Consider the following 25,505-nt stretch of genomic DNA (forward strand, 5'->3'; position numbering starts at 1 on the left):
TTAACATTTTTAATTGTATTAATATTTCCTGTTGAGTGACATCTGAATTTATGATCTTATATAGCACCATCAGAATAAAACTCACTAATTCATCTATCCTAAGCAAAATACTTTTAAAAACAGGGACTTAAAGCGGTTCAAAAAACGAAAACGAACTACATTTTGTGCAGAACGTAACTGAAAACGGGAACAAAGTGATTTTCAATTGAAAACATTATTTTAAATGCTGGTAACTGGTTATAATAACCAGTGAATTTCATTCGTTTCACGTAGCCAAAGGGTTTATCACAGTACATTTTTGGAACTACACTTCATGTTGCCTGAAAAAAAATGAAATGTGCTTTGAACCTGAAAGAAACGTCTGCATCACACATTTATTTGCCTAATTGCCTGTTGTGGATGTAGCTTTCTGTGAATGAAGACCCTTTTAACAACTATGTATAATTACTACATACAGTATACATGCACGGATAATCCAGATACAAGGAAAATATTATTAGAGGTAAAAAGTACATTTCTCAATTGTTTCCAAGTTTTCACTTAATTATTGTTAGATATGATGCATTAATACAGATTTGATGCTGCTGTGTTTTGACTCGGAAGCAGATCTGTAATTAAAATGATACCTTACTGTTAATTAACTGCTTATGATTTCTATGCTGATAAATCCACCACACAGGAAAAAACTTGAATTGCTTCTTTTGGCTTATTTTGGTGAGGCAAGTGTCTTATTTTGGGCTCGTTTTTCCAGACCATGTTGCTTGTTTTTCTTGCGAGATCTGGCTATACCCTTAGAGCAGACTACTGTCATTTTTAAAAGAACATTATTAACCGTTCTTTTATTTTGTTCTAACCGGTTACCATTTGGAAAGGAGGCTGCGGAACTTCTGAACCGGAACAAAAAAATACAGTTTTTGCTCAGAACAAATCGAAATGAAAAACTTTTGTTTTTAGTCCCTGTTTAAAAGTACACTTAAATCGGCTTGTTAATTGTTTTTGCATTAAAAACAAGGTTTCTCTCTCACACATGGATGAGCGCTCTCTCTCTCTCTCTCTCACACGCACATGCAGACCGAGAAGAGAGTGAAGCCGCATAGGCATATCACATTTCAGCTGAGTTTCATTCTTGCTTGTTTTTTGACTGTCAAAGTGATGGAAGTGTTTTGAATGATTCATCAATGTTTTTAAAATATGGTAAATGACATTTAAATGTCTTAAATGTGTCGCTCAGGCACAAGACCCTGAGAAAAACAGCAAAGCGGTTAAGACGTGAAGCGTGTTAACATAAGAAAACAATTACACGACGCAAAAAAAACAAACTTAAACCTACACTATGTAAGATTTTTTTTTATTACAAAAGAACTAAATGTCATTAATGATCAAGTGCACCAACAATCTGTCTTCCAAACCATGTATTTGCCTGACCCCGATGCACTATGGTAAGCCTATAATAATTATTTATATTAAGTCGGGACGGATTTGGCGGGAAATTGTATATTTCCGTCAGTCATCCGTGCGTAATTACGTCATGTCCATAAATAAAGAAAAGAAGGTCCAGAGCTACTTCAGCGCGTGTATGTGTGGTGATTGGTGTGGTAGTTGAAGCTGAAAGCTTGTAGTCACAACGAGCAAAGCGACACTGACCATGGATCGTTCAAAATGGCAACCCTCTGGGGAAATCGCCCGTTTTCAAGATAAGAAATCTCGAACTGAGAACAGTCTACAAACATAAAGGGAAAGCGAGCGACAGAGCCCGTGATAATAAAACGCAAAAAAACTTTGGCTTGGCTTTTTCAGAGGTGGCAACAACCCCGAGATCAGCAAGGATTTTAAACCGTCCCAGAGAAGGCTTTTTCTTTCACGACAGGTAAGATATTTTATTGGACTGATAGTTAGCCAGGAAGCTCTCAGCGTGGTAGTTCGTTAGATAGCTTTAGCCACTCTAATGGGGCATTTTATTGGATTGTGGTACTGCAGTGCTTGATTCCATTTTCAAGGAAGGACAGTTGAGGAAAAAAATACTTTATGCTGGTAACAATGCCAATTTCTAAACCAGTTACTACTTTGGTCTATTTGCCTACAAGCTAAGATATAATAGTTTCCACCAATCATTATGTCTAATGTCATCGTTACCTAACTTTTGTAACGTTATTTATTTTGAAACAGTTGTTTTCAGTAAGACAAAACAACAGCGAAAGATACTCGAATTACCTGCTAATAAGATATATATTTTTTGTTTTATTGAGGGGAGGGGGCGAGATGATCACCTGTAACCATGATTATACCGGTACACCTCAAACCATCAGATTCATCCGCGCAGGACAGCAGAGCCAAAGCCCAACTGACGTAATTACCAAAACAGTGTTCCTCTGCAAGTAAATTGCAGTTCTATGCTTCAACCACTAGAGGTCCACAAGTTACAGTGTTCCTTTAACATAAATTAATGTTCATGAACCACTAATTTGTGAAGAATTCTATAATGTTTTTTAATTACTAATGAAAGTATAAAATGTTCTCAGTATATTTTCATAAAGGTGTCAGTCACGACTGGTGTAGTTGGTTAACTGAAAAAAGAAAACATAACTTGCACATTTTTTATCAAAGGTATATAATGTATTTTGTCAGGTATCAAGAAGCCTTTATCTTCTGTTTCTGAATTCTGAAGTAAGTATTATAATGCCTGCTTGTGCATATTGTAGGCTATTGTGAAAAGTCTTTAAAAACTGAACTCTGCCCCTTGACTTTTGACTTTGCCCCCTAAAAAATTAACTTAGTGGCACAAGCTCTCCAAAACAAAAATGTTTCTGTAGAGCCCCGAACATGTAGCTTATAACTGGAAACATTTTTTTTATTAATAATGTAATAGTAACTATAATCTTTCTGCCGCCCCCCTGGCGCCAAATGGCGGCCCACCAGGCAGTGGCCCCAGTTTGAGAACCGCAGGTATAGTTACTGCAGTCCAGGTTTTTAATCACTAAATTTGAAGACTTAATACTGTTCATGTATTAGAGCTTCTCAATGTGGTTTATCTTGAGGCACTGATGCCAGGTTAATGTCTAAAATGATTTTGTATGTAGAAAAATTTTAGTTTTTTAATACTTAGCTACAGTTTTGAACAACTTTGAACAATTAGTTTAATTTCAAAGAATTGGCAAATATAAGTAGGACATGGTCCTCGAAGTAAAGTATGACTCACTAGCTGACTCACTCTGCACAAAATGAACCAAGAACAGAACCCCATCCTGCGAAACCTTTAAAGGCACCATATTCATCAGTATCACTCATAAACAGAAAACTACATGTTTTTCCCCCAACGCATAATTGACAGCTCAAAGGCTGTACATGTGCATTTAACGAATGATTTATTTTTCGTAATTTTAACTTTTGTATGGACTATGGACTTTTTTTTATACTTGCTAATACATACTTTACTACATGCTTTAAATGGCACAATGAGGTAAATCCAAAATTAATACTGACCAATAAACAAAGAAACACTCAAGTTTAAATCTTTATTTGGCAGTCTTTTTCTTTACACAAACAGTTAATTTTATTACTCTTATATTATATATACAAAGATATTCAATGAAGTCCAGACCTTGTGCATGAACGGTTCATAGTGAAAACATGATGTCACAAGTATTGTGGCCTTGGCACCTGTCCATTTCTCTTCTCTGTCATTCAGTTGTTTTTGCTGTCCATCTATCTGTTTCTCACTGATTGCATGACAGCCAGCCTCCATGACATCACTTTATCTGCGCCAATACTGTAGATTTTAAATATACAGTGTAAGTGATAGACCAACATATCAGTTATGCCAATTAATAGACTGATAGTCCTTGGCCAACAGAAGTGTTCACTTTCTCTAATGTCAGTTTCAAAATCTACCAACTGCCTTGCCAGTGGATAATGTACATTTTCTGCATGTAAAAAGTTAATATTGTGTTTAAAGGGATAGTTCACCCAAAAATGAAAATTCTCTCATTTACTCACCCTTATGCAATCCCAGATGTGTATGACTTTCTTTCTTCTGCAGAACACAAATGAAGTTTTTTAGAAGAATTTCTCGGCTCTTTTGGTCCATACAATGCAAATGAGTGGGTGCCAAGATGTTGTAGCTCTAAAAATCACATAAGTCAACATAAAAGTAATCCATAAAACTCCAGTGATTAAATCAATGGTGAGAGACAGATCAATAGTGAAGTCTTTTTTTACTATAAATTCTCCTCGCTGCTCAGTCAATCTCCACTTTAACTTTCACATTCTTCTTCTTCTGTTTTTGGTGATTCACATTCTTCATGCATATCACCCCCTACTGGGCAGGGAGAAGGATTTCTAGCAAAAAAGGACTTAAATATTACTCTGTTTCTCATCCACACCTATCATATCACTTCTGAAGATATGGATTAAAACACTGGAGTCATATGGATTACTTTTATGCTGCCTTTATGTGCTTTTTGGAGCATCAAAATTGGTAACCATTCACTTGCATTGTGAGGACCTAAAGAGCTGAAATATTCTTCTAAAAATCTTTGTTTGTGTTCTGCAGAAGAAAGTCATTGCGACGAGGAGGAGGGCGTTGCCGGGCCGTGATGAAGCAAAGCCGGCGCTGAATCAGCTGATCAGACGCCGGTTCGAGAGAGAGAGAGACGCATGCGGCCGCGTTGTGTGTGTGACCTTATGTTTTATGTTGGTTAAGATTATGTTGACCATTAAAATTTATTTTGACTGTTCAGCAGGTTCCCGCTTCCTCCTTGCCCAACCTTCATGTGTTACAGTCATACACATCTGGGATGGCATGAGGGTGAGAAAATGATAAAGAGAATTTTCATTTTTGGGTGAACTATCCCTTTGCAATATCAGCATTTGTGTACGTCTCTCTGCCATCATGCCAATTGTATTTTATACAGGCATTACAGCCAGCACTCTAGGTATCGGCACTGCCCAAACCAAAAAACATATCGGTCCACCACTAAAAACTGGACCATTTATCCACACAAACTGTACATACCTGTGCAAATTTGTGTATCTGCTCAACCACTGCAGCAAACAATGCCCCTACACTTTCATCAATCAGACTCTGCATATAATGCACCGCCTCCTCGTCTGAGAGGTCCAATCGAAACTTGTCCTGAACCTGAAGTGGGCGGACACAGAATGTACAGGTTAAAATCGACTGGTCTACATGATTTGAATATACAGTTTATTCAAATTTTTCCTATCAGTCGAAGATCCCCCATATGCACCTCATGCCAGAGCCCCTTTTCTGTCAGACGTATTTTATTGGACTGTGGTATTTCTGGTCCTCCAAGAAAATCTAAAACGTCTTAATAACAAACCTTTTTTACAGTTTTGTCAGGCTCTAGTGCAATGTCTGGAATATTAGCATCCACCATCAAAGAGAACAGATTCAGAATGAGGTTAGAGTATCTGCATAAGAGGTGAAAAAACAAACAAAAAACAAGATTACGCATTTCCATGATTTCAAGGAACACTGTGAGTCAGCTCACTGACATACTAAATCTAAGAATGAAAAAAAAAAGATAGAAGTAGGTCTTTGATTTGTTTATTGCTGAAAATATGGGTCATGAGAGAATCTCTGATGTGGGTTTGTGAGGAACTCACCTGCGCAAGTGCAGGAAGGCAGTGTAGCATTGTTTCCTGAACTCTTGATATTGCTCGCTCTGCATGCCCCCCATCCCCTCCACCATCTCTTTACTCAGTTTCATGGGGGGTGGCAGGGGTTTAGGGTCCCGACCCAAAATATATCCAAAATCTATATGAAACAGCTTACCTACAAGTCAGAGACACAGATCAGCACACCCCGATCTGTTTTATTCAATGTATACAAGTCATTAAAAAGTGTGATCTGTCACAGTGTACCAGTCTTTGTGAGCAGTAAGTTGTCTAGATGTCTGTCTCCCACCCCTAGAATGTAGGTGATGACACAATAGCCCGCTGACAACACAAAAACATCATAATGGTGTGACAAACATTAAAATTTTAATAACATCTTAAAGTGCATCATGAGTTAATACAAGTAAATGAAGATTACAGTATTAATAGATAATAATACACATAAAATGAGTCTCACCACAGCTTTTAACATATGTGTCCATGACTTCAGAGCTGATACCATATGGCCCCTTATCATTTGGAGCATGTTTCCGAAAGAAACTCTGCATGGAGACATCATTCAGGAGGAATACACAAGTTACTTAGTAATCAATTAGTAATTTATTTATTTATTTACAAAACAGGCAACACTTTACAATAAGGTTGTATTTGTTAACATCAGTTACCTACCTTAACATGAGCATGCTTAATCATCTTGGTTAAAAAAAATAAATAAAAAAAAAAGTCAATTCTCTCATCATTTACTCACCCTTATGTTGTCTCAAACTCTAATGAATTTCTTTCTTCTGTGGAACACAAAGATTTTTTTTTTAAGGGAGATATGATGCGTTTATGTCCATACAATGCAACTCAATGGGGACAAAAACTTGTAAACTCCAAAAAGCAAATAAAAGGCAGCATAAAAGTAATCCATATATGATTTGAGTGGTTTAATCCGAGTCTTCAGAAGTAACATGATCGTTTTTGGGTGAGAACAGACCAAAATATAACTTCTTTTTCACTATAAATTTTGACATTAACAGTCTTCTTTGCATGATCATTATCTGAAGCTTGATTACACTTCCTCGTAATTATGCATGAGTGTTAAACCACTGGATTAAACCACTCAAGTCATATAGATTACCTTTACGCTGCCTTTACGTCCTTTTGGCACTCAAAAGTTTTGGTCCCCATTGACTTGCATTGTATGGACAAACACAGATCATATATCCTCCAAAAATCTTTATGTTCCATAGAAGAAATCATTTTTTTTTATGTAAATGATGTGAGAATTATCATTTTGGGGTGAAAACTTCCTTTACATGTTGATTTTAAAAGTTTTTTTATTAACAATTTTGGTAACACTTTACAATAAAATGCCATCTGTTAACATGAACTAACAACGAACAATACTTTTACAGCATTTATTAATGTTAATTACGACATAAACTAATACATTTTTAAAATCTAAAGTTGTATTTGTTAACATCAGTTAACGCACTATGAACTAACTTTAACAAACAATGAACAATTGTAATTTTATTAGCTAACAGTAACAAAGCTTAATAAATGCTGTAATAAATATTTTGTTCATTGTTAGTTAATGATACCTAATGTATTAACTAATGTTATAATTTACTGTAAAGTGTTACCACAATTTTTTATTAAATGTTTATAAGTATATGCACTGTTAACATTAGTTAATGCATTATAACCTAACATGTACTTACAATAAACAATTGTATTTTATAAAGTAACATTAACCAAGACTGTTAAAAATGCTGTTTAAATGTTTTCTTTTAAATTGTTCATTGTTGGTTTGATACTTCATGTTAACAAATTGTATTGTACGTATTGTACAGTGTTACCACTAAATACAAAAGAAACTGCTTAACGTGTCTGTAAGCAAGTGCTTTATTCAGAATGACTTCCAAAAAATATTCAGAATATACACCATGTATTTATATACACTCTATTTGTGTAACATAACAATCTTGGTAACACATTAAGGCAAAGGAAAAAACGGAAAAGAAATGCATAGTGACTACGCAAATAGATTTATATTAAAGAACTGTGATGAGATGAGATTACAAATGTACATTGAATATTACCTGAATATTTCCTTCTGTGGCCAAAACCTCTGCCACAGGCACAGACTGCACAAACTGCATGAAACCTGCAGAAAAAACATCCACATCCAGCGCTTCAAGTGAGAGAAATGAGGCTCTCACATCAGAAGTATGACAGACAGTGATTGACTTGTGGCTTTGCACTGACCGTGTTTGGTGCTGGTCGCCAGGACTTTGTAGGGGGTCAATTTCAGGTCCAGATTCTCTTTCCTCAGCAGCTGTTGAAAATAAAGACGTTAAGGCAGTATATAGATGTGTGTGTGTGTGTGTGTTTGTTGTTTGGGTGTTACTTCTGACCTTTGGGGGCATCCGGGGACATACTTCATAGGAAAAACAATGAATAAATAAAGCAAATAATATTTTTTTATATTGAAAATGCTTCAAGTTTCCTTTAAGGGGTAGGGTAAGGTTTAGAGTTAGCCTATAGTAATTATAATTAGCTTCACATAAAATCAATAGAAGTGATGGTAGGACCCTATTAAAGGTTCCATTACACTACACGACATTGTGTGTGCACGGGTGCGTGTGACAAGAAGCAATGAGTTTTTCAGACCTTGTCCATGAGTGAAATAATCTGCAGGATGAGCTGGTCCTGTCTCAGGTCATCTCCATGTTTAAAGATCACAGGATACTGCTCCCCATCCTCTGTCTTAAAGATGAGTTTTGCTGGCATCAGAGCACTCTTAGAGAGAGAGAAACAGGAACAGATGGATGAATGTGACACTATGTAATAGATACACAACATAAATAAAGAGAGATGGATTCACAATACCTTAAAGAGTGTGGCAGTCTCAGGTATGATGCCTTTAATGCGGATCTGAGGCTCCAGAGGGAGAGGGATGGGCTCGATTTCTGACAGATTCACCTTCTCATTATCAGCCAACAGACCCTGTAACCGCTCCGTCTGAGACGTTCACACATCATATGAAACTTCAGATATGACATGGTTTTGCGACTGATAAACATCTAAAATAGTTAGTAATATTGATACTATTTAACCTTTTAAAATGTAGTCTCTTCAGAATCATTATAATGTGTTGTTATTATGCTTTATAATGTTTCATACCTTTTTCTTGCGGTTTCCGCTCTCTTTCTGAACGGCCTTCATCAGCTGCACTAATCGGTCTACAAACGTCTGCTGAGAGGCCAGCAGGGAGCGCATCACTCTCACACTCTTATCGCCCTGACAACAGAAACACACATCACATATTTTGGAAAAAAAAACCTCTATTTACAAAAACCATATTTTTCATCCAGGGTTCTCATAAATGTCTATTTATAATAAATTACTTTTCCAGTCAATTATGATTACTGGATGATTTTTAACACTCACAACGAGCAATATCTAGCTGATTAAATATTTTAGAACCGAACAAGAAATAAAATATTCTTGCATAAAAGCAACCTTAAAAGTTTATATTCACAATAGAAATTTCCATGACATTTTAATAGTTTATGATTCCATCTTGGAAATCAGTTTTAAAGGAACAGTTCACCCAAAAATTTTAATTCTCTCATTATTTCCTCACCTTCATTCCATCCCAGATGTGTAACTTTCTGTCTTCTGCAGAACACAATTGAAGATTTTTATAAGAAACTTTCAGCTCTGTTGGTCCATTCAATTCAAGTGAATGGTGGCCAGAACTTTGAAGCTCCAAAAAGGACATAAAAGTACCATAAAAGTAATCCATACGACTCCAGAGGTTTAATCATTGTCTTCAGAAGCAATATAATAGGTGTGGGTGAAAAACAGATCAATATTTAAGTCCTTTTTTTACTATAAATCTCCACCTTTGACCAGCAGGTGGCGATATGCACAAAGAATGGAATCGCCAACATTTTTAATAAAAATAAAAAATAAAAAAAAATATTGGTCTGTTTCTCATCAACACCTTACTTTTATGTACCGATATATCGGTCGGCCAATATTATCTTAGAATTGTTAATTAGCTTTAGAATTGGTGTCATACCGTAGTTTGTCCAGTAGAGCGTGCTCCGGCTCCATTGTTTACAGAGCTGACTCTTAACTGACGGTGGCTCTGCAGACAGGGCGGTGTTAAACGGTGCGGATTTGAGTGGTCTCTTCTCGTTAAATTGCTAACTAGTTTGTGAAATACAAACTGGAAATAAAAAATTACCCCATCATTTTATATAACTAATATAACGTTAACCCTGTCCCTGACAACCATGTCACTCATGTTTATCACATCTGTTTGCTGTTAGCCAGCTATATTTTGTCAGTGCAGTCAGTAATGTAGCAGATTGAAAGGTAAACATCAGAACATCATTTTGCAGCTCAGCAGACAACAGTGCAGTGGTGGACTGTGTCTGTTGAGTGTTGATTTCACGCTTCGCTGTTGCCTAGTTGGTGAGACGCAATGCTGGAAAGTAAATAAAGTCCATCTTTTGCTCTCCGTGACAACGAGCTTATAGCTAACTAGCTAATCACGTAGCTACTTTCATTGTTGTCAGCTGAGTGGAAGCTAATGTGCTCCTTGAAACAACCACACCGTCTTTTTCCAGAGCAGCCTGTATTTCGCAGATAAATGCCCCTTTTCAGTAGAATTTAGCATCAGATTTGGAATAGATCAAGTATTTTAAATGTGTCGCATAATTTTTTATTTTTTTTTACTGTTTTCTGAAGGTTGGTTTCTCTTTAGACTAGTCGGTTGATTGGAAGCTAATGAGTAAACATGTATTCACCAAAATGTTTTGTTTAGGATTCAGTTTGGTACCCCCTTCAACCGAACAATTACAGTCGTTGCATTTATAAAATGTAATATTTAGAAGTCTGGTTTTCCAGACATTAAAATAGGATACGTAATAAAAGTAGATTTAATAAATAGTATATTTGCGCCGTTTAAATAATAATATATAGGAACTGTATCTAAAATAAATGAAGGGTGATACATACTAATACAACAGGCTGGAAAAATAGACATTTATTCATTTTAATATCCTATATATATTTTGAATGTGTTGAAACTTGACACCGGGCGACGCACCCTAAAAACGGCACCGTTAGATCGGTTTCATGCTGAAGAGCCGCTTAAGTTTTCTCTCTCTCTCTCTCTCCTCTCGTAAATGTAAATGAGTGTAAATGTCAACATCATCATATATGTCGAAAGGACTGATTCCTGTCAACCAAAACATGAGCTCATTGATGTCATTAAATATCAGTCTGCTTTTTTATTCCATCTGTTACTCCTGGTCAGAGGCTGCCGTATATATTTACATACATTTATATACATAAATTTAATGGTGCAACTCAAATATTTAGTAGAGCGTAAATTGTAACTTAGTGCCCATTTACGCCACAACTAGGCTAAGTTGTAACGTACGTACAGCTGGTGCAACCGGCCCCTGATGTTTATTTAGCTATTTATTTTAATTTTATTTATTCTTTATTTTAATGGTCAGCATTTGACTGATACTAAACAGTACTGATGTTTATTTAGCTATTTATTTTATTTATTCTTTATTTTAATGGTTAGAAACTGACTTATACTAAACATACAGTACTGATGTTTATTTAGCTATTTATTTTATTTGAATTTATTCTTTATTTAAATGATCAGCATTTGACTGATACTAAACAGTACTGATGTTTATTTAGCTATTTGTTTTATTTTTATTTATTCTTTATTTAAATGATCAGCATTTGACTGATACTAAACAGTACTGATGTTTATTTAGCTATTTATTTGAATTTATTCTTTATTTAAATGATCAGCATTTGACTGATACTAAACAGTACTGATGTTTATTTAGCTATTTGTTTTATTTTTATTTATTCTTTATTTAAATGATCAGCATTTGACTGATACTAAACAGTAGAACTGATGTTTATTTAGCTATTTATTTTATTTATTCTTTATTTTAATGGTTAGAAACTGACTTATACTAAACATACAGTACTGATGTTTATTTAGCTATTTATTTTATTTGAATTTATTCTTTATTTAAATGATCAGCATTTGACTGATACTAAACAGTACTGATGTTTATTTAGCTATTTGTTTTATTTTTATTTATTCTTTATTTAAATGATCAGCATTTGACTGATACTAAACAGTAGAACTGATGTTTATTTAGCTATTTATTTCAATTTATTCTTTATTTTAATGGTTAGAAACTGACTTATACTAAACATACAGTACTGATGTTTATTTAGCTATTTATTTTATTTCAATTTATTCTTTATTTAAATGATCAGCATTTGACTGATACTAAACAGTACTGATGTTTATTTAGCTATTTATTTGAATTTATTCTTTATTTAAATGATCAGCATTTGACTGATACTAAACAGTACTGATGTTTATTTAGCTATTTGTTTTATTTTTATTTATTCTTTATTTTAATGATCAGCATTTGACTGATACTAAACAGTACTGATGTTTATGCAGCTATTTATTTTATTTTTATTTATTCTTTATTTTAATGATCAGCATTTGACTGATACTAAACAGTACTTATGTTTATTTAGCCATTTATTTTATTTATTCTTTATTTTAATGATCAGCATTTGACTGATACTAAACAGTACTGATGTTTATTTAGCTATTTGTTTTATTTTTATTTATTCTTTATTTAAATGATCAGCATTTGACTGATACTAAACAGTACTGATGTTTATGCAGCTATTTATTTTATTTGAATTTATTCTTTATTTAAATGATCAGCATTTGACTGATATTAAACAGTACTGATGTTTATTTAGCTATTTGTTTTATTTTTATTTATTCTTTATTTAAATGATCAGCATTTGACTGATACTAAACAGTACTGATGTTTATGCAGCTATTTATTTTATTTTTATTTATTCTTTATTTTAATGATCAGCATTTGACTGATACTAAACAGTACTGATGTTTATGCAGCTATTTATTTGAATTTATTCTTTATTTAAATGGTCAGCATTTGACTGATACTAAACAGTACTGATGTTTATTTAGCTATTTGTTTTATTTTTATTTATTCTTTATTGTAATGGTTAGAAACTGACTTATACTAAACATACAGTACTGATGTTTATTTAGTTATTTATTTTATTTGAATTTATTCTTTATTTTAACGGTCAGCATTTGACTGATACTAAACAGTACTGATGTTTATTTAGCTATTTATTGTATTTTTATTTATTCTTTATTTTCTCAGTGTTCATTTCTAGAATTTGTTTACAATGTATAATGTCAAATATTCTTTAATAAAAATATTTAAGAAATCAGCCTTCTGAGTACCTTTGCATAGTCATATCGGTGTAAAATCGGTGAAAAATCCACATAGAAAAAGTCTGTTTTCATTCCAACTCAAACATTAACTATATCGATCACCATATCGGTAATCAGTGAATTTTCCCTCTCTAAAATCAGTATCGGTCTCAAAAATCTCATATCGGTCAGGCTCTACTTTTATGGTGCCTTTATGTGCTTTTTGGAGCTTCAAAGTTCTGGCCACCATTCACTTGCATTAAATGGAATTCTTCTGCAATGGTTCTGCAGAAGAAAGAAAGTCATACACATCTGGGATGGCACTTCATTTTGGATGAACTATTCATTTAAGATTCTCTGATATTTTAAGGTTTTCCATGACCGTGGGAAACCAGTATTGTTTACAATCATAAAAAATTCATGTTTTGGAAAAAAAAGCACAAGTCAGCATTTATTTTTATATAAATAAATTCTGTTTTACACACTGTATTCTGTCACATTACATTAATGTGTCTTCTATGTGGGTTCAGAGTGTACAGGTACCTTGAGCAGAGCCTGACTGAACCTCCTCATTACATTGAGATACATGTCATGAGTCTTTGGATCTCTCAGCTGTGTGTCCTGATCCTCACACTCCACAATCACATACCTGCAGAGAGAGAGGATCACATGGACTACATGAATGTGGATGCCTGTAAATTACACTTCACTAAACATTTCTGTTTTAAATCCTCAATATAGAGTCAGTGTGACTGGCAAGATGTTTATAGTGGTGAAAGGACAGAACTACGATCAGTGGTCAGTATTCCACTAGATAATGTGCTGATGGGAGGATCAGTCAAAGGGATGATCAGACTTGTGCCATTTCTGTACTTCTGGATGGAGAGTTGAACACAAGGATTACTCACCAGTATAAATAGTTTGCCAGTGTAGAGTTCTTACAGGCACGTGATATTAGGAAAGTGCACAGATCTTGCTGTGAAACACAGGTAATACACATTGTTACATACACACATCCACTTTATCTATTATGAACTTTTTTTAATACTTACCTCTAGATTTTCACCATCTGTTCCCTCTTTGCCTTTATGTATGCTGACCGTCACGGTGATGGTAGACACCATCTGAGAACTAAAGAAAATAAATAGGTGAAATGCTCCTAGTTTTTTTTTTTTTTTCTGGACTCAAGAGCATTTATGGAAACTGTACATGCAAATTTTGAAACATATTGTCATTCTGGGACATGTACTGTATGCGATGTAACATTTAAATACATTAGGGGAGAGGATTATCTTTCAGGAAATGACACGTTTGAGGCTGCAGCTGACCTGTCCAGATCTCCTAGTGTTGAGCTCTCTCCCAGGCCGCCCTGACTGTCTCTCTTACTGGCAGGCTCCAAGCCACCCTGAATATCGTTGAAGTTCTCATATTTCAATGCCTGCACCAGCTGGAGCAAGTACATTAACAGATCCTACAGGGAATATAAGAGAGAAAGAGAGCAGTTGATGTGTATGCAAGGGCTGTTTGGGAGTTTTCCTGTCATTGAGAACCTTATTTTAAAGTGGACAATGTATGAACAAAGCGTTTACTAAATACATGCTTGTAAAGATGCCATTAAAGGGATAGTTGACCCAAAAATGAAAACTTTGTCAACATTACTCTCCCTCATGTTCTTCCAGACCCGTGGAACACTACAGGAGAATGCTAGCCTCAGTCACAATTTGCTTTCATTGTATGGAGACTGAGACAAACATTGCCAACATCGCCTTGTGTTTCACAGAAAGTAAGCAAGCCATCCAGGTTTGGAACAACTTGAGGGTGAGTAAGTGATGAAAGAATTTTCATTTAAAATTTTAAACAATTGAACACTTATTATCCGATGATGTGATGCACAGAAAGATTTGAAAAATGTAATGCGACTACACTTCACACAGACCTCATCGTCAGCCTGCCGCAGTCTTGCGACAGCATAGCGTCTGACTGTGGGGTTGGTGAACTGTGAGGACAGCAGCTCCAGGGAATCCTCCACATCCATCGGTCGCCACTTTCCCAGCAGCTCCAGGGCCTGTTTGGCCTCCTGGGGCAGATCCCAGTTCACACACTTCAGGAACTTAGTCAAGGCCTAAAAAAACAGACCCACAATGAGATCCTTCCCTGGACGCAGATTAAACCGAACAAGACACTGTGATTATCATGTGTGCGTGATCCCATACCTTCTCCTGTGTGGTGAGGTAATATCTAAACTTCCACACAAGGTCCTGCTCCTCAGAGCTCAGCTGCTTGGTGGGAGGGTAGCTCACAATGATCTATGACAGATAAACAGAGTTAACACAAATAAAATCCTCTGATGACATCTCGACATGTTTTCTTTTTATCACTAACATTGAGTTGATCTCTTGTGGCCGCGTTAGGTTTGAGGTCGTGGTCGGATGGTCCGCTCCGTAAACTACGAGCCAGTTTGTGATGTTTACTCTCCACAAGGTTCTCCTGTAATAGAAAAAAATACATATGTACACAAACACATACACAAAAGAAAGAAAGAGAGATGGAAAGAAAGACAGATAGAGAGACAGACAGAAAGAACGAACATTACTGTTTCTAATTCTGAATTTAATATACATGCAAAATCTGAATTTCGCAAAAACAAATAAAGCAGCGTTTCCTTCCCATGTGTTTCAGAGATAGTCACGTCTTGGGACATTGCAAAATGAAAATAAATGCTGAGGCTACTGTGGCTCTTTTTAAAAAAAAAGGTGTGATGAAGCACGCAGACAAAACGCTCTGATGAACTTCATATTTGCTAGCGTTCAACGGCAGGTGTATTATGTCTGCGAGCAGAAGTGTGTCAGACAGTTCTGGGAGATACTCTAATTGAAGCCATTAGTTTTGACAACATGCTTTGGCCATGGCATTTCAGAATAGCCACAGCAACATTTGAGATGCGATAATCTTGATGATATTTTTTGAGTTAATTATGTATTCACATGGCTTGAGGCAGTCACGTGACTTTTATTAATGCATTTGGTAAATGTGTTTCCATCGTAGTATATGTGCATGTCTTCTTATCACATAAAAAATGTATCTACCACCAGCAAGCATATACATTTATGCACATTTTTGGAGATTTTATTTGCATCTTGGTGTTTCCATCCAACATTTTTGTTTTCATGCAATATCCCAAAAATTGCATAAACATACACCGATCAGCCATAACATTAAAACCACCTGACTAATATTGTGTAGGTCCCCCTCGTGCCACCAGCCCATCTGGCAAAACAATCACCCATGCGATTATCTAATCAGCCAATCATGTGGCAGCAGTGCATAAAATCATGCAGATACAGGTCAGGATCTACAGTTAATGTTCACATCAACCATCAAAATGGGGAAAAAATATGATCTCAGTGATTTGGACAGTGGCATGATGGTTGGTGCCAGACGGGCTGGTTTGAGTATTTCTGTAACTGCTGATCTCCTGGGATTTTCCAAGCACAAAATTCTCTAGAATTTACTGGTGCCAAAACCAAAAAACATCCAGTGAGCGACAGTTCTGTGGTCAGAAATGCCTTGTTAATGAGAGAGGTCAACAGAGAATGGCCAGACTGGTTCAAACTGACAAAGTCTTTGGTAACTCAGATAACCGCTCTGTACAATTGTGGTGAGAAGAATAGCATCTCAGAATGCTGTTCTGAGATGCGGGTTGGCGCTGTTTTGGGGGGGCACGAGGGGAACCTACACAATATTAGGCAGGTGGTTTTAATGTTGTGGCTGATCGGCATATGTGGATGGAAAAACCCAGTTATTGTCAGTGTGCAACCTTCCACTTCATCAAAATTAGTGCATAAGCGAGAGATATGATATGTTTTCAAATCCACTTCTTGAGTAAGTTCTTTGTGCACATCTCACCATGCACATCTGAGGGTCAGGAACTTTCACAATGTCTGAACTGGTTGGCAAAGTGGAGGACTCATCGGCATCCTGCAAAGAGAGAGGGGCATAAATCTGTCAAACCATTGAACTTCAGCAGGCTGAAGGATTTTAACTAGTGAGCCACACAGCTTTTGAAAATAATTTGACCCATCAATGATTAAAAAATTGTATCAGTGATGACTGAACAAAAACATTAAGCCAAATGCAGTGTTTTATATGAATTAAAGTGGATGCACCTTTTCATAATAGACAATGCTGTATTCTCGTTCACCACTTTTGACACGGGGGAATTCCACCATGAGGTACATAAAATTGGAGCTACGTTTCTCACTCTGTAGAGAAAACATGCACACTTTATATATCATTTTAATTTGACATGATTGTGGTATTTCCTTTTGGGCACTCCAATGACTCCAACCATTATTTGTTTTCAAGTCACTGCCCTTTTTACCCCAAACCTACTCACTTCATTGATCATCTCAATCTCTCTGAAGGTCAAGCGATCCAGCCAGTCGACTTTAACCATGTGACCCTGACGATGAGCCTTTGTCAGCTGAGAGAGAAAGACAGACATAGAAAGAGGGGGGAAAACTCTAAGAAGGAAAATCAACACTAAGAACACCATGTGTGCACAAACCATTAGCCAAACATAACACTGCTGTGTGTCAGCCATCAACAGCCTCGCACACAAAAACACTCATTAGCCAAATGCCAGTCAGTGGCTGCCAGAACAAGTAGTAGCACACTAAGATGACTCAGCCTTTTCTAAACAAACAATTAGTTATGATTAGTACAATAATACATCTCTACTAAAGGCCATCAAGAGAGGATTCTCTAAGACCGGCCAAACCAGTCCATAAGAAATCAATGGTGAACGCAAGCAGTGTCCAAAACACGAGTGCCTCAAAACCAATGCACACAGAAAGGAAAATATAATCAAACTATTTGTGAAAAATGGGACAAGTAAAAACAAAAGCTAAATTTGTAAACCATCCAACACATTTCCCAGTTATATACAGTATATATATATTATATATATGACAAACACACAAGCACACATTCATACACACACAGGTTCAGCATTCCTGTCTTGTTTTCTCTCATACTCACATCACTAAGTATCTCCAGGTCTGGGCTCTGGAACAGAGGGCAGTTAAAATATGACCTTTTACAGAACACACACACACACACACACACACACACACACACACACACACACACTCCCTTGCAAACAACATTCTCAATTCTCATTCTTTCCACGTTCCATAAACCCAATCGGCATCTCCATCAATTAATCTATCGATCCATCCTTCCCACCCACTTGTCATGTAACAGATCCCTCATGTACAGTAACTGTCCAAAGGCATATTTCTCTCAGTCCATCTCTCTGTTCTCCACTCTTCAACTGACCTTGGCCAGGCGGCCCATCTGGTCCTCTGCCAGAGTGCTGCCGGTCCTTCCTGGTGTACTTGTGGGCTCAGTCCCATCCCCCTCTACGGCCGGCCACACCTTCAGATCGTGCATGCCCTGCCGGAACATTCTGGAAAACAGAGGGAGAGTGAGAAAGGCAGAGAAGGATAAGGGGGGGAAATGAAAAATAATAAATAAATAAATAGTAAGGTCTGTCAAGTCAAGTTTGTCTCTCTGAGTTGAATAACATTCTCCTAAATTCACTTCGACAAAAGACATGATTATTGAATTAAGAACTGAAGCTCATTCTCTTAAGCTCACTCATATTAAGGCCCAGAAGGTAGAGTGTGTGAATAGTTATAAATATCTGGGAACAACTATCAATAATAGATTGTGCTTTGATGTAAATACAGAAGCACTGGGCAAAAAGGGACAGCAGCGTCTATAATAATTAATAATTATAATAATAATTTTCTTTATTTATCACACATTATACATTTGCACATATACAGTGAAATTCTTCTTTTTCACATATCCCAGCTAGGCTGGGGTCAGAGTGCAGGGTCAGCCATGATACGGCGCCCCTGGAGCAGATAGGGTCAAGGGCCTTGCTCAAGGGCCCAACAGTGGCATCTTGGCGGTGCTGGGGCTTGAACCCCCGACCTTCTGATCAGTAACCCAGAGCCTTAACCGCTGAGCTACCACTGCCCTACCTATACTCTATACTGTCTTAGAAAACTAAGATAATTGAATGTAGATAGGACCTTGATGGAATTGTTCTACAAATCTTATATAGAGTCAATGTTGTCTTTCTCCATAATCTGTTGGTTTGGGAATCTTAATGTGATATATAAAAACTTACTCAACAGCATTGCCAGAAATAGTGAGAAGATCATCGGAAACAAATAGAGATGCCTGTCTGATCGGTTTGACAGAAATGTTCTAAATCGAGCTCTAACTGTCTGACATTGATCATACTCTGTATTCAGAGTTCACTATTCTGCCTTCAGGCTCTCGTTATAGACTACCAAAGATTAGGAGTAATTGTTAAGAATACTCATTTGTTCCCAGCACAATCAGATTGTTAAATTGTCATATAGGAACTTTTTAAAAAGTTTAATGTTTTTATATATCTACTCTATTATCTATTTAGAAATTGTAATGTGTGTGTGCGCTGTGTGTTGTTGTTTATCTGTCTGGCTGTTATACTGCAAACAAATTGCCCGTAAGGGATCCTAATAAAGACTGAACTGAACTTCAAGTCAACATGAAATGGCCTTTGCAACCCATTTTACTCCTGTTATGGTTCGATAGTGAAAAGTATCAGAAAAGTTTCACACCAAAATGGACCAGCGCAGCTTGCTAAGTGTGGTCTATGCAGTATATGATGTATTTGAACAGGAGGGGTTTATAAAATAATAGACTTTGGTGACATCAACCGAAAAGCAAAGCGTTATAAGAGTCAGAGGGAGTTATTACATTGTAAGGAAAGATTACAAAGACAAAAGCCGAGTCCAGTGTATGTACTGCATTTGCCTATTCACCTACTGTTTTATGAATACTGAGGATTCAGACATTCTAGTCATGCAAGTCATAAATGACAAACTGCTTTTGGCATATTTTATAGCAGGGAAGTAGGCATATTCAAACACAAGGAAACATTTGTTTTTTTGGAATAACATGAACCAATGAATTGTGCATGCCAAATCCAAAAACATTATTTCAAAAGTATTATTGAAGGAATATTCTGTGTTCAATACAAGTTAAGCTCAATCGACAGCATTTGTGGCATAATGTCGATTAACACAAGAAAAAAAAACTATTTTTACTCATCCCTCCTTTTCTTTAAAAAAAGCAAAAATCGAGGTTACACTGAGGCTCTTATAATGGAAGTGAATGTGGCCAATTTTTGGAGGGTTTAAAGGTAGAAATGTCAAGCTTAAAATGTTATAAAAGCACCTTCATTATTTCTTCTGTTAAAACTTATGTATTATTTGAGCAGTAAAGTTGCTTAAATTGTCATTGTTATGGTCATTTTAAGGTTTATGGCATAACGTTGTAACAAGATGAATGTGTCTGTGTGTGTGTGTGTGTGTGTTCAGCACTGTAGATGTGTTATGGTCTCACCAATTCATTTTGGTGTGTGTGTGTTCTGATTTATAGTCTGACCAGTTCAGGTGTGTGTGTGTTTTGCACTCTTGATGTTTGGTAGTCTCACCTCTTCATGTCTCTGTGTGTTTTTTCTGCATTGTGGCTGTTTTTGAGATTTTATATGATAAATAATGAAAGAAAATCTGTGATTTTTAGTGTTTCCCATTCATTTCCTATGGCGGTCACTTTTGACCGGGAACAGTACAAGTGTAACTTTTTTCCTACCACTTAGACTGATCGAATCAACTCCAAACTATGTGTGTGTTCAGATATAAAATGGACAAAGTCACAGAGTCTATTACCCGTCAGATTAAGGAAACCAGTTTTATTGAAGAAACAAAATGGATTTTGGTCAAAAACAACCAAACAGTGCATGAGGTTTAAGTGCATGTAAACACGGTCACTGTAATCCCGATTGTTACTTCTTTTTTTTTAAAGGAGGGACAATTTTATTATGCCACAAATGCTGTTAACTGATTTTAACTAAAGTGTATAACCCAGAATATTCCTTTATATTCCTAAAGTATTACTGAAGTAAGTAGCATCCAATTTGATTTCATGTTGACTTTAATAGCTGAGATACATAAGTCACCATGCTCTGTAATTTTTTTAACAAACCTTGTAACCATTAAATCCTTACCCATATTTCCCAAAGAGGGTCACCGTGGTGCCTCCAACAGGTGTGGCACGGCCGGGTCCATACACATCCCACACAGTGAGAGCTACCTGGGCACTCTGAGGAAGGTCAGGGTACTTCACTGGCAACTTAAGCCACTCATTCCAACTACGGTGAAAAAATGGCAGGAATAGCAATGTGGCAAAACAAAAGTAAAAAAACTATATCAGAAGTGATTGAAATACACAACATTTTAAACTGCAGTTGATCCATTCTATTTGCAGCTCACTGTACAAATATCTACAAGTATCTGTGAAGATGATATAAAGGAACCATTTCTAACAGAGGCATTTCTGATTGATTTCCTGCTCTGACATACAGGATTTGACCGTTGTAAATGTACTCACTTCCAGCGAGTGCTGAAGGCCTTGTAGGAGGTTCGTACTGGCAAAGCGAGTGGCTTGCCCTCAGCAAATACCTGGCAAGTGACAAACAGGTCGGAGCAGCTCTCCTGATAGAGCCCTGAGAAACGCAGCATGGGGTCCTCCAGCAGAGCTTTATAGCTCTTCTGCTCTCTCTTGCCCTCCAGACTGCCTCTGCCAAAGCAAATACAACAGGAAATGCTATTACTGCTCAGTCTCTGAGGATGATACAGTTGAAGTCAGAAGTTTACATATACATTAGCCAAATACATTTAATCTCAGTTTTTCACAATTCCTGACATTTAATCATAGAAAAAAATTCCCTGTCTTAGAAGTTTACATACACTTTGTTAGTATTTGGTAGCATTGCCTTTAAATTGTTTAACTTGGGTCAAATGTTTGGGGTAGCCTTCCACATGCTTCTCACAATAAGTTGCTGGAATTTTGGCCCATTCCTCCAGACAGAACTGGTGTAACTGAGTCAGGTTTGTAGGCCTCCTTGCTCACAAACGCTTTTGCAGTTCTGCCCACAAATTTTCTATCGGATTGAGGTCAGGGCTTTGTGATGGCCACTCCAGTATCTTGACTTTGTTGTCCTTAAGCCATTTTTGCCACAACTTTGGAGGTATGCTTGGGGTCATTGTCCATTTGGAAGACCCATTTAGAACAGAGCTTTAACTTCCTGGCTGATGTCTTCAGATATTGCTTCAGTATATCCACATAATTTTCCTTCCTCATGATGCCATCTATTTTGTGAACTGCACCAGTACCTCCTGCAGCAAAGCACCCCACAACATGACGCTGCCACCCCTATGCTTCACGGTTGAGATGGTGTTCTTCGGCTTGCAAGGCTCACCCTTTTTCCTCCAAACATAACGATGGTCATTATGGCCAAACAGTTAAATTTTTGTTTGATTAGACGAGAGGACATTTCTCCAAAAAGTAAGATCTTTGTCCCCATGTGCACTTGCAAACTGTAGTCTGGCTTTTTTATGGTAATTTTGGAGCAGAGGCTTCTTCCTTGCTGAGCAGCCTTTCAGGTTATGTCGATACAGGTCTCGTTTTACTGTGGATATAGATACTTGTCTACCTGTTTCCTCCAGCATTTTCACAAGGTCCTTTGCTGTTGTTCTGGGATTGATTTGCACTTTTCACAACAAATTACATTCACCTCTAGGAGACAGAATGCGTCTCCTTCTTGAGCGGTATGATGGCTGTGTGGTCCCATGGTGTTTATACTTGCGTACTGTTGTTTGTCAGATGAACTTGGTACCTTCAGGCATTTGGAAATTGCTTCCAAGGATGAACCAGACTTGTGGAGGTCCACAATTTTTTTTCTGAGGTCTTGGCTGATTCCTTTTGATTTTCCCATGATGTCAAGTAAAGAGGCACTGAGTTTGAAGATAGGCCTTCAAATATATCCACAGGTGCACCTCCAATTCAGTACACCTCCTATCAGAAGCTAACTGGCTAATTGTCTAAAGGCTTGACATCATTATCTGGAATTTTCCAAGCTGCTTAAAGGCACAGTTAGCTTATTGTATGTAAACTTCTGACTCACTGGAATTGTGATATAGTCAATTAAAAGTGAAACAATCTGTCTGTAAACAATTGTTGGAAAAATTACTCGTGTCATGCAAAAAGTAGATTTCCTAAACGACTTGCCAAAACTATAGTTTGCTAATATTAAATCTGTGGAGTGGTTAAAAAAATTAGTTTTAATGACTTCAACATAAGTGTATGTAAACTTCTGACTTCAAATGTACAGCGGACATGTTCACAAGTCCCTGAGGCAGTCTCAAGTCAAGTCTCAAGCCTTTGGTTACAAGTCAAGAATTAGTCTTAGTCTTTTTTTGGCAATAGTCCTTTATCTGCAGCTGGTTAGTTTAGCAAACCCTTAATATCAGACAGTACATCTAAAAAAACTGTATGCTAGGGTTTTGTTTTGTTTTTTGGTAAAAATATTATATAACTCACACAGATGTATATCACAAGATTATCAACATAATTTTTTGTTTTTATTTCCAAAGTATTAAGCAATATGTAGAATGAATTCTGTTTGGTGTATGAACTTTTACTTTTCTGGCCTTAAAGGGATAGTTCACCCACAAATGAAAATTCTCTCATCATTTCCTCACCCTCATGCCATCCCAGATGTTTGTGACTTTCTTTCTTCTGCAGAACACAAATGAAGATTTTTAGAAGAATATCTCAACTCTGTTGGTCCAAAAAGTACATAAAGGCAGCATATAAGTAATCTACATGACTCCAGTGGTTTAATCCATGTCTTCTGAAATGATATGATAGGTGTGGATGAGAAACAGATAAATTTTTAAGTCCTTTTTTACTATATTGACTTTAACAGTCTCCTTGGCGATCATGATTTCAAGCTTGATTACACTTCCTATAGCGACATCAAGTGTTCTGCCATGCGTCAAGCACTAGGAAGTGTAATCGAGCTTGAAATCATGATTGTGCCTAGAGACTGCAATGGCAAGATGTACAGTGGAAAAAGAGTTACATTTTGGTCTGTTCTCACCCAAAACTGACTGAATCGCTTTAGAAGACATTTATTAAACCACTGGAGTTGTATGGATTATTTTTGCCTTTATGTCCTTTTTGGAGCTTCAAAGTTCTGGTCACCATTCACTTGCATTGGAAGACCTACAGTGCTGAGATATTCTTCTAAAAATCTTTGTTTATCTTCTGCAGAGAGAGTAAGTCACACACATCTGGGATGTAAATGATAAGAGAATTTTCATTTTTGGGTGAACTATTGCTTAAAATAATGTTCCATCACCCCGTTATTTACACAGTGACGCTATCTCAAAGTACTTCACAGGATGACAGCTCTTCTTCATGCAGGTTGACTTTTACAGTCGCTGTACTATGATGATGTCTTGCTCAAGATTGTTTACTGGCATCCCGGGATTGCACTGTCCTAATGACGTAATGCAATACGCAATTAAATTAAACCGATTCCATTCTGCGCTCGTGCAGCCGCACAAAAATAATTTATGATCTTTATTTATGATGCACGCGTTGGACAGAGACTCGTTAAGATCCAAGGGCAAAAGGAGAATGATGTCAATAGACAGATGACAGCTCTAAAATCCAAAAGCTCTCACCGGACTCGTCTTAACACTTTATTCTTCTGCCTCACGGTGTTGCCATGCTCTCTTCGGTAAACATCGCAAAAACAACGATGAATGAAAGAACATCTCCTTAACGTCTGTTATAAACTGATTCTGCATTTGTACAATATATACACACACACACACACACATATATATATATATATATATATATATATATATATATATATATATATATATATGTGTGTGTGTGTGTGTATATATTGTACAATATATCACACACACACACACACACACACACATATATATATATATATATATATATATATATATATATATATATATATATATATATATTAACTTTCATCCCCGTTAAGATGACCAGAAGACACGAGTTTAATAAAAACATGTTTTATGTCGAATATAACAGTGTAAGCAGCATCTCAGCCACTGAAATGAGCTGTTACTCGATCTCTGTTGACACTATGCAATCAAGACAATGTCTAAGGTCCTCAAACATACTCACATTTTCAGGTGGACGTTTGTGTCCAGATCACAACTATAAACGTAGTTAAACTTATCTGTGTCCATCTTCAGTAATCGGTGATGTGTTCAGAAAAAAAAAAAAAAAAAACCCTACTGAATTAAATTAAACGAACATAAAAAAAATGCAGATTTGTGAGGCGGTGGGAGAGAACCTGCGGGCCCTGATAGCAAAAAACCTGCACTGGATCTGGTCTCAACAGTTTAGACTCCTGTTATAACTTCGCCTGATTCAGGATAGCCACTATGGCCTGCCAATAACACTTGTCGTCTTCATTTAAGACAATAATAAAGTTGTAATGTACATCTGCCTGGCCATTATCGCATCAGCTTTTAGAGGGGAAAACATCATAATGAGGCCTAACTAATCGATCCCAGTC

At 36.6% G+C, this 25,505-nt stretch overlaps 1 protein-coding gene across 3 annotated transcripts; it reads right to left on the minus strand.

Moving 5' to 3' along the window:
• Positions 1-3,500: 3,500 nt before the first annotated feature.
• LOC127448304 (phosphatidylinositol 3-kinase catalytic subunit type 3-like) lies at positions 3,501-25,505 on the minus strand. 3 transcript variants are annotated; one of them, XM_051710928.1, is made up of 26 exons: positions 25,109-25,505; positions 21,473-21,661; positions 21,090-21,233; positions 18,299-18,428; positions 17,999-18,025; positions 17,355-17,441; positions 17,125-17,220; positions 16,865-16,936; positions 15,341-15,445; positions 15,172-15,264; positions 14,895-15,080; positions 14,287-14,429; positions 14,011-14,089; positions 13,867-13,934; positions 13,502-13,607; positions 8,812-8,928; positions 8,518-8,649; positions 8,299-8,427; positions 7,894-7,963; positions 7,728-7,792; positions 6,095-6,179; positions 5,884-5,958; positions 5,626-5,794; positions 5,340-5,430; positions 5,012-5,137; positions 3,501-3,766 (listed from the first exon to the last, which is right to left on the minus strand). In XM_051710928.1, exons 1-26 carry the CDS (start codon positions 25,171-25,173, stop codon positions 3,752-3,754), a joined length of 2,664 nt encoding a protein of 887 aa, XP_051566888.1. In that variant the 5' UTR covers positions 25,174-25,505; the 3' UTR covers positions 3,501-3,751. The 3 variants fall into 3 exon arrangements, with proteins under 3 accessions (XP_051566888.1, XP_051566736.1, XP_051566807.1); XM_051710776.1 differs by lacking the exon at positions 3,501-3,766 and adding an exon at positions 3,800-4,120; XM_051710847.1 differs by lacking the exons at positions 3,501-3,766; positions 17,999-18,025 and adding an exon at positions 3,802-4,120.

This window comes from Myxocyprinus asiaticus, chromosome 1 (genome assembly GCF_019703515.2).
Source record: "Myxocyprinus asiaticus isolate MX2 ecotype Aquarium Trade chromosome 1, UBuf_Myxa_2, whole genome shotgun sequence".
NCBI classification, from domain to species: Eukaryota; Metazoa; Chordata; class Actinopteri; order Cypriniformes; family Catostomidae; genus Myxocyprinus; species Myxocyprinus asiaticus.

Bases quoted from the DNA above. Each gene is read 5' to 3' on its own strand.
- LOC127448304 (XM_051710776.1), bottom strand. From the start codon at position 25,173: ATGGACACAGATAAGTTTAACTACGTTTATAGTTGTGATCTGGACACA. The intron at 5,431-5,625 runs GTGAGTTCCTCA...CCTCTTATGCAG, and splicing joins GCCTTCCTGCACTTGCGCAG to ATACTCTAACCTCATTCTGA. The intron at 5,138-5,339 runs GTTTGTTATTAA...CGCCCACTTCAG, and splicing joins CTGACAAAACTGTAAAAAAG to GTTCAGGACAAGTTTCGATT.